Source organism: Vidua macroura, chromosome 15, assembly GCF_024509145.1.
Source record: "Vidua macroura isolate BioBank_ID:100142 chromosome 15, ASM2450914v1, whole genome shotgun sequence".
NCBI classification, from domain to species: Eukaryota; Metazoa; Chordata; class Aves; order Passeriformes; family Viduidae; genus Vidua; species Vidua macroura.
Window position 1 is genome coordinate 12,255,968 of NC_071585.1, and position 9,002 is coordinate 12,264,969.

A 9,002-nucleotide genomic window follows, 5' to 3' on the forward strand; every position below is an offset into this window, starting at 1 on the left:
TGAAGAGAGACTTCCAAAACTTGCCATGATAAGGGAGAGCTGGAATGTCACAGAGGGGTGGCACTGCCCAGCACTAAGGAGTGAAGAGCTGAAGTTACGGGAACAGACCCCTCCCCGGTGACGGGGGCTGCGATCAGAGACGGTGCAGCCACGCAGTGCCCCCAGGCTGGGGACAGCATCGGGGTCAGTGCCCTTGAGAGGGGAGCGGTGAGGTGCTGAGGGGTGGACAGTGATAGGGGAATGAATCACATGGCACCACTGAGCTGCTGGCCGAAGTGCAGAGTGCCTGGAGAATCTGAGTGCGAGAGAAACAAAGGGTCTGAGCCGGGGTTGAAGGGACAGGCATCTTCTGGCACCCCAAAAGTCAAGGGATTTTGGCATCCTCCACCCGCCGCAGTCCGAACGTGGCACGGTGCAGGCGGCGGTGGCCGGGACCGGCCCGTCCATGCTGCTATCTAATGGCAGTAATGGCAGGACACCAGGGAGGGCTCGCCCCGCCACGGCGGGGAATTTTCCATCACAAACGCAGGGCGACTGTGGGACCGATGGGACCTTTCCATTGTTGCGGCCCTGGGAAACAAAAGGATCTGGTTTTAAAATCTTGTCCCCATTCCAGCACGTGGGGGGGACCCGAGGAAGCAAAGGCTTCCCCAAAGCACTGGATAAAGACATACACAGATCACAGAAGGCTGCCAAGGCAGGAGCTGCTGGACGCTGCCCAGCCCTAGCCTAATTAGGGGAAAGGGACACTGGGGTAGCTCTTGGAACACCCAGGAACAAAGCAATGAGGTAACCCACAAGAAGAATACAGCCTGGACCTGGGAGAAGATGGTGAGAGCTGGTCCTGGCAGGTGCAGAGTCTGGATGCTGGGGTGAGAGGTGCTTTAACCCCATCATGTCCACTCTCCCATCTCCATCCCCTTCTGCCTGAACCCAGGCCAAGCTCATGTAGTCACTGCATTAATGCCTATGGCTCCTGCTCCACGGTGCTCTGGTTTGTCAGAGAAATGTGTTTTTCAGGCAGCATCTAGACTGCATATCCTCACTGGGCTAACACTGCATGCATGGCAGCCCAGAGCAGCATTTTCCCTGTATGTAGGAGCTGCTCTGCCTCCCCAGCCCTGTCTCACCAGCAGGGCCAGGTGAGGACATTATACCCCAAAATGTGGCTCTGCCTGGTAGCAGCGTGCCACAGTCACCACGCACAGCCCGGTAGGAGAAAAAAGGACATGCTCGGGACAAGCAGGTTTGGCTGCTCTCCAGCTCGGCCTTAGGCACGGGGAGGGTGTGGAAGGTGGCAGCAGTGGCAGTGGCACACACTGGCAGCCTGTGCCATCACGCTGGCCCATGTGGCACAGGGCACACGGCAGCGCTGGGCAGCGGGAGCTGGCAGACAGCAAAGCCTGGCTGTGCTCACCCTGCCGCTGCCCGGCAGATCCGCGTCCCGTCACACCTCGGGGACGCTGCCTGCTGCTGCCCAGCCGGACCTGGCTGCAGTTTGGGGCACGCTGGGGAGCTGATGGGTTTCAGCTTTCCCCAGTGTAACTCCCTGCTGTGATCAAGCCAGCCTCGCCTTCCCAGAGGCTCCCTTGCAGGGAGTAACACAGCCCTGCTCGCAGCACCATTTCCAAGCCAACAGCTCTTCTCCACTCTTATTGCAGCTGAGGCTGCAACCAGAGGAGGGGATGAGAGCTGGGAGAGGAGGCCGAGTCCAGCTTATGGGCTCAGCACTCACTGGCTAAAGGCTAGACCAAGGCCAGGAGGGAGCACAAACCCCCAGCATCCCCTCCACACCCAACCCCTGAGCAAGGCTGCACAGAGCAGAGGCTTCCCAGGCAGTGGGAGCAGCCCTGGCCTGTGCTCAGTGCTCCTGCACAGGACACATCTGCCTGAACCCTGCACAGGACATCCTTGCCTCTGGCTTCCTCTGCTGCCCTGGCACAGGCATTAGGCACCCCCAGTCCTGGCACACTGCAGCAGAGGTGTGCAGGAGAGGCAACGGCCCTTGTGGCACCACGGGGGAACAGGGCCCCTCTGCCATCCCCACTGGGCAGGCAGATGGCCAGTGAAGGCCTTGCTTTGGTAAGTGTCCCTGTGCCCATTTGTGGGAGTTGGAAAGCCTCACACCTGGCCCTTCCCATGCCACAGAATGCTGAGCCTCTGCTGGAGGTGTCTGGCTCCAGCCAGCACTGGGGACTATGCAGTACTGGGGACCTTTGGCCTCTGCTTTGAGCTTAGAATGGATTTGAGTGGGAAAAACATGACATTTCCACCCACCCCAGGCACTGCCCACCCACCCTCCCTCCCACCCACCAGGCTTGGAGCCATCCCAGCACCTCTGCTGACTTGTGAGGCAGAGACACTTCCAGCACCTCCTGGTCACAAACCACAGTGGCCAAACCCCCTTGACTTGCTCCCCCAGGGACCCTGCCTGCCCTCCTGCAGGTGCAGCACTGCCAGCAGGGCCACAGGGGGCTGACAGGAAAAGAGCCACATTCTTGCTGAATTTGGAAAGAACTGGGACTCGGCCTTTTTCGCATGTTCGGATCCTTAAGACCCAGCCAGTCAGACACGGCCAAATCTTAAAACGTGGTAGCCCAAGATCAGGGCTAGGTCAGAGGCTCTCTCCCTTGTTCTCAAACAGCAAACGGTGAAAAGCCACTGCAAGATGTGCAGGGAGTGCTCCAAGGAACCATACGGGAGCAGCGGCTCTTTTGAGCCTCCTGTGCTGCAGGCACAGAAGAGCCAGGGCTGGAGCAGGGCTCTGGGGGGCTGCTCGGTGCCCCCAGGCTGTGCCACACCCCAGAGCAGCCGATCCCCCCAGCACACAAGCCCCGAGCAAGCCCAGCAGGCACCAGTGGCTTTCTAATGAGCTTTAATAGCGACCGAGGAGACGGAGCCGCGCTGCAGCCCCTGGGCTGCGCACCGGGCTCCCTCTGCTGCCGGCCCGGAGCCCAGCCCCGGGAAGCTCCTCCAGCAGAGGATGGATGCCATGGTCGGGATGTGGGGTTGAGAGGCACCCGATGGTGCCCCGGGACCGCTGCCCTCCCCCACGGAGCTTATGGGCGGGAGCACAGAGAGGCAGGAGGTGCCAGCAAGTCACAGCCCGCTCCCCCGCAGCCCCGTGGCTGCTGTTATTGCACTGTGCCGTGCTCAGGAAAGGCAGGTTGTTCTTCTAGGGGTGCCAGGAACCCCTGTGAATGCATTGTGGCAACCACAGCCATGGCACAGGGAAGGGAGGGCAGACAGGACCCGGGAAGAGACTCATCCCCTCCTTCCTCCCAAAACTGAAACCAAAACAGCTCCTCCAACACCCCTCAGGCTTGTGTGTACAGAACTGGCCCCCAGTGCAGCCCCGGGCAGGAGCCAGGCCGGTGTCCCCAGCACACCCTCGTCCCTCACAGGGCCAGGTGACAGAGGCGCATGGGCTCCACGTTGTCCCTCCCATCACTGAAGCAGGTGCTGAAGAAGGGGCAGTATCTCTCTGCAGAGACCTGGTGGAAGGTGAAGAGGTGGGACATGTCCCCAGCATCAAAGAAGGCGACGGTGCCCTCCTGGCAGTCCAGGAAGACGCCCACTTTCCGTGGGGGCTGGCGGGGAGTCAGGCGCACCCAGGGGCTGGCAGTGGCCCAGTACTCTGTCCTGTTCCGCAGGCGCAGCGTCCAGTAGCCATTCTCTGGGCACAGCTTGACCTTGGCTGCCCGGTCCACAGCCTCAGCAGCCACCCCCAGGTCCCACTTGGTTTTGCTGCCCACCCAGACCTCCCAGTAGTGCCGGCCGCTGTCAAAGGCCTGCGAGCCCAGGACGTTGACGCACTGACGGAAGCGCCGAGGGCTGATGGGGACAGGCTGGGCTTGATTCCTCTCTGTCACTGCTGTCAGGTCCCTGGAGAGGACCAGGTTGGGGTGGGCTGACTCAGGGTCAAAGGTGAGTGGGGCAGGAGCTGTGGAGACATTAAGCATGACATTTTAGCAGCTGTACCCTCCCTCTGCAGAGCATCCCTGGCCCACCACACCCACCCCTCACAGCGATGCGCTCACCAGGGCAGATGGAGCGCAGCATCTGCCTCCAGAAGATGTACTGCAAGGGACCACCGTGGCTGTCCCTGTAGTGCTGCAGGTCCAGGGCAGGCTGGGTCTCAACATGCACCGAGGGCCTGGGGTGGAGAGAGGCAGGCAGGGTCAATCCCTCTGCTGAGCCACTGCCAGTGCAGGCAGGAAAAGCACGGGCAGGGCTGCAGGACAGTGCTGCATGTGGCAGATTTGGTAAAGACAGGACACAAATGTCTCTGCTTGCTCTGCCTGATGCAGCTCTGCCCCCAGTGCAGTGAGTGGCTCAGGGCAGAGGTGGCTAAGACAGAGGCAGCAGCACTGCTTGTGGAGCAGTGACTCCTGGCAAACCCACACCCAGCACACCCAACAGGATTCCTGCACGGCTGAACAGGCCGGGCCTGTGGAGTCAGGCTGCATCCCAGGGAGGGAGGGGACAGGGACACACATCCCTATGGCAGTTCTGGCCCTCAACTACTCCCAGCCTCAGACAAACCTGCACCTCAGGGTCACTTCTGCAGCCTCATGAGTTGTAAGAAGCTGAGGAGGGGCTAGAAGCACCCAAAGTCTGTTCCCTCTTGCAGCACGCATGGCTCTTGCACCCATTCCAATCCACTGTCTCCTCTACCCACTCTTCCAGCCATGCCAACACATGGGATGCTCCCTGGGAAGAGCATCCAGTGTATGCTGGGGACCAGCCTCCACCTTGCACAGCACCATCAACTTCCTGAGCCATTTGTGATGCTTTTAAAACTTGAGATAAAGTGCGTCTCCCATGTGGTCCCAGCCAGGGACTAAGATAAGCTCCTGAAAAGTGAATCAGCTTCTTTCATGCCAGACACGTACCTGATATCCAGGCTCTCCACCTGCAGTGAGAAGCAGAGAGAATTAGCAGTCACTCTAATTCATGCAGCTGCACAAATAAGTTCCTTGTCCTGCTTCCTGCTGCCACACAGCACAGAGAGAGGAAACCAAGCTAGCAGGAACTGCAGCCTGGGGAAAACTGCTTGGGCACTTGGATGGAGAATGAGGAAGGCTCCCAGGACCCACTACATCTGATGTCACTGTATCCCTTGTGGCTGAAGTCTCCAGACTCCAAGGGATTAGGTAGATAATCCAGAGGGATGGCAGGGAGAACGACTTTGGGGTACAGCCTGGTGCTCTCATTTAAGACTCCCCATCCCAGTCTGAGATCCTGAAATATCTCTCAGCCTCCTGCCAGAGTCAGCAAAGCATCTCACCTCCAGCAGTGACACATCTTCCATCTTGCTCAGGGTCTGCTTGATGTGCTCGATGTCCCTCTGCAGCACTGCCATCCCCTCTTCCAGCTGGCCAACGTGCCTGTGCAGCTGGGCCAGTGACTGCTCCTCCTTCTCACCCAGCTCTGCCAGCACAGCTCTCTCCTCTTCCTCCAGGATCTGATGAAGGCGAGCAAACTCAGCCCGAATCTTGAAGTTCAGCTCCCGAGACACTTTCTGAGCAGAGGGAAGAGGCAGAAGGTGAGTCTAACAGCTAGAACACACAAGTAGGTGCACAGGATGGCTGTGCCTGTTACTCTGCTTACAGAGCCCTGGAAATTTGAGGTTTAGACATAGCAATTACTTTTTGGATGGAGAACAGGACACAAGGACAACCTTCAAGGCTGCAGAGCTAAAAGGGAAAAAACAACAAACCCAAAAAGCCAGCTCCACCAAAGGCCTGGTCACTGTAACTAGAAATCCCCACACACAGCCACAGCCTCTCCCACACACCAGCAGGAATTTGCCTGTGGGCAAGACTGGAGCTCTTTAAATTTTGTGGAGCTGTAGACTCAGCTGTTCAGGTTAGCTTGCATTTATTTCACATCATTCCAGGCCCTGAGCAGAACTGCCTGACGGGCAAGCTGCACAAACTAATCTCTGTCATTAAGGCTGATAAAATCCCATTCAGCTCTATCCAGAGGTCACTTTTTTCCAGTTGTTTACTTGCCAGCCAACCTTGCTGTGTTCTCAGTGCATTCCTGCCTGTTTACAAGAGACAGCCAATGACTTTTTGTTTTCCTTAAATCTTTAAGCTTTTAATCTCCAAGTGCAACCTTAGCCCTCATTACTTTCTCGTGGAGTGCTTCCTGAAGTGCACATCCCTTTCTCCTGACAGGAAACCCATCTCCCTCAGAGATCTGAAGCTTCACCAGCCTCCTCTTGCTCCAGCAGGTGTTTGTGCTGACACACCAGAACCACAGAGGAGGTGCAGGGCCTCTGTGTTCACATCAGCGATTTGCTCCTTTACTCTTGAGACACCTCTTGGCTCTTGCACAGCAACAGGAAAACACGTGCTTATTTGCTAATACTTCTTCATTAATCTCAGAGGTCTATTCCACATCTGGCAAGAGGACAGAGGTTTGAAATGGAGCAGGCTGGGGGGTCAGAGGCTCCAGTCAGAAGACAGGGGTTTTTCCTCTCTCGGTTTTATCTCATCTTTGAACTACTTCCATTTTCCTTTAACTCCCCTTCCTCGGTTTTAATGCTTTTATGCCACTCAAGAAAGCAGCACAGTCAGCCTGTGGTTGTTCTCACTTCACAGATCTGTACCAAGAGCCTCCATGGGCTTGTACTATCAAAACCATGGAGAGCACTCAGGCTCCTCATTCACCTCAGAGCTTTGCAGTGAATCCCAACACTGTCCTTGTGACAAGGCCACCACTCTTGCAGTGCCAACCTTGCCAGTGGCAAGGTTGTTCCTTCAGCTTTGCTGCCATCCCTTCTAACATGAGAGGACTTTAGAGCTGCCAAGAGTTAAATGCTCTCCCAAAGAGGCAGCACTGCAGGGCCAGAGCAGGCTGCCCACAGCTCTCACCACTCACCACGTCTCAGCTTTGCTGCACCAATGCACTTTGTAAACATTGCATTAATGAGTGCTGATGCTCCTCCCAGAACCTCTGCTGAATATCCAGCAGTGATGAGCTTGGGCCTACATGCAAGGGAGTTTGTGTAGATCCCCACTGTTACTCATCTAGATTTTTACAGGAAGCTGAGCTAGACCTCAGCTGAAGACACACACATCCTCTGTGAACACTGCCCCAGAAGCTGCCTGAAGAGCAGCTCCCACAGGGTGCTACCGTCAGGCTGCAGATGTCCTCCTGCACCACACGCTTCCTCTGCAGCAAGTTCTCCATCTCCTTCTGACGAGCTTGCAAAGCATCTTCCAGGTGCTTCTGCAGGAACAAGGAAAAGAAGGTAAGGAGGCCGTTTCAGCACTCTGCTCTGATTCAGGAGCAGTCCCAAATCCTACGGTCAGCATCAGAAGGAGAATACAACAGGATCTCATATAAAGGCTGTAAGGAGAAGCAAGCACCTGATGCACAGCCTTGAGAATTAAGCATCTGTGCATGTGATTAATCCAATTGATTTTTAAGACTGGGAGCTCCAGCCTGGGATATCTGTTTGCACAAGCTTTAAATGCTGCATGTTGTGAAGGGACTGTCCCCTAAAGCAGAGCACCTGGCACAAGCAGCCCTCACGTCCCCCTCTCACTTGGGAGCCATGTTCTTAAACGAAAAATGACAAAGCTGTGGTTGGAATCAGACACAGCAGTTAGGGAAACAAATGCAAAAGAAAAGTGTTCAAAAGACAGACGGCTGTAAGGAAATAGGGAGGGGAAAGAGACACAAATGTCAGTGCACTTGGGTGAGATAAGGCTTCAGACGGGGGGAACTGCCTGAGGGAGAAGGAGCGGTGGCTGCACCGGGCTCATGTGGCACCTGTCCCCTTCTCCCCAGCCTGGCAGAAGCCACTCACCTGCATCTTCTGCTGGTGCTCCTCGGAGCCGCAGCGCCGCACCTTCTCCACCAGCCCCGAGAGCAGGTAGTGCGTGCGGAAAGCGCGGCTGGGGAACTTGCGGCGGCACTGCGGGCAGGAGGGGACGTGGGCGCAGCTGTCCCAGTACTCCTGGATGCAGCCCTTGCAGAAGTGGTGCATGCAGTCCAGCATGACGGGCTCGCTGAACAGCTCGAAGCAGATGGCACAGGTCAGCTCCTCCCGCAGGCTCCGGTCCCGGCTCCTGCCGGCCATCCCTGCGGACACACAGGTCCCACCCTGAGCTTCCTGCCACCGCCACACGCGAATCCCCATTCCTCTGGAGGGCCGAACTTCTGCCGGTCTGGGGCAGGCACAGGGCCTGTCCAGCTGCTACACGGGGTGTGTGCAGGGCTGGAAAGCCCCGAATTACAGAACAGCCCTGGCCAAAGGTCACTCCCTTTGGAGTAACAACTTTCAATTTCCGGTCACTTCACCAAAACTCAGAGCTCTGACAGGGCCCGGCCTTGTGTCCCCACCGGGCCCCAGCGCAGCGGTCACCCGGCCCGAGGGCTGCCAGCACCCACCCGCATCCCGAGGGGCTCCCGGGCCGCTGCCGTGTGCGGTACCCCTCCGGCTCGAGTCCCGCGGCGCGCACCGCCCGCTCCCCTGGGCGCAGCCCGGCCTCCCGCCATCCCAGGGACCCCACCGTGCTGAAACGGCTTAGAGTAAGGTAGTTGAGTTTAGTTTAGTTTAGTTCGGTCCGGTCCGGTCCGGTCTAACCTAGTCTAGTTCACTCGAGTCCAGTCCAGCTCTGTCCAGTCCCGTCCCGTTGCTCTCTCACCTCCGACACCCCGAACTCGGGGCCGCGGCCACGCCACGCCCCTCCGCGGAGTGACGCCCGCCCTGACCAATCACGATGCGCACTCGCCACACGCCCTCCAGCTCATTGGGTGAGATCCGCGGAGGGGGCGGGGCAGGGTCCCGCCATGTGATGTGGTCACGTGCGAGCGCGCCGGGCCAGGTGCGGGGGCTGCACGCGCCGCCCGCGGGAAGGCGCGTGCGAGGCTGGGCTGGACTGGATTGGACTGGACTGGACTGGACTGGACTGTCCCTGCACTGTCCCTGCACTGTCCCTTTGCTGCCCGTATGCCGCCGCCCCGTTACTGCCCCTGCACCT

At 58.0% G+C, this 9,002-nt stretch overlaps 1 protein-coding gene across 1 annotated transcript; it reads right to left on the bottom strand.

The window, feature by feature from the left end:
* Window positions 1-2,858: 2,858 nt before the first annotated feature.
* Window positions 2,859-8,756, bottom strand: LOC128815028 (zinc-binding protein A33-like). The gene is made up of 7 exons (XM_053991411.1): window positions 8,606-8,756; window positions 7,826-8,100; window positions 7,147-7,242; window positions 5,291-5,524; window positions 4,896-4,915; window positions 4,041-4,156; window positions 2,859-3,943 (listed from the first exon to the last, which is right to left on the bottom strand). The coding sequence occupies exons 2-7, from the start codon at window positions 8,096-8,098 to the stop codon at window positions 3,399-3,401; spliced, it is 1,284 nt and encodes a 427-aa protein (XP_053847386.1). The 5' UTR covers window positions 8,099-8,100; window positions 8,606-8,756; the 3' UTR covers window positions 2,859-3,398.
* Window positions 8,757-9,002: the final 246 nt, after the last annotated feature.

What these genes read in the sequence shown, in the direction of transcription:
- LOC128815028 (XM_053991411.1), bottom strand. Translation starts at nt 8,098, where the DNA reads ATGGCCGGCAGGAGCCGGGACCGGAGCCTGCGGGAGGAGCTGACCTGT. An exon ending in GTGGAGAGCCTGGATATCAG is followed by an intron (nt 4,157 to 4,895) that starts GTACGTGTCTGG and finishes TCTCCACCCCAG; the next exon opens with GCCCTCGGTGCATGTTGAGA. An exon ending in GCTGCGCTCCATCTGCCCTG is followed by an intron (nt 3,944 to 4,040) that starts GTGAGCGCATCG and finishes ATGTCTCCACAG; the next exon opens with CTCCTGCCCCACTCACCTTT.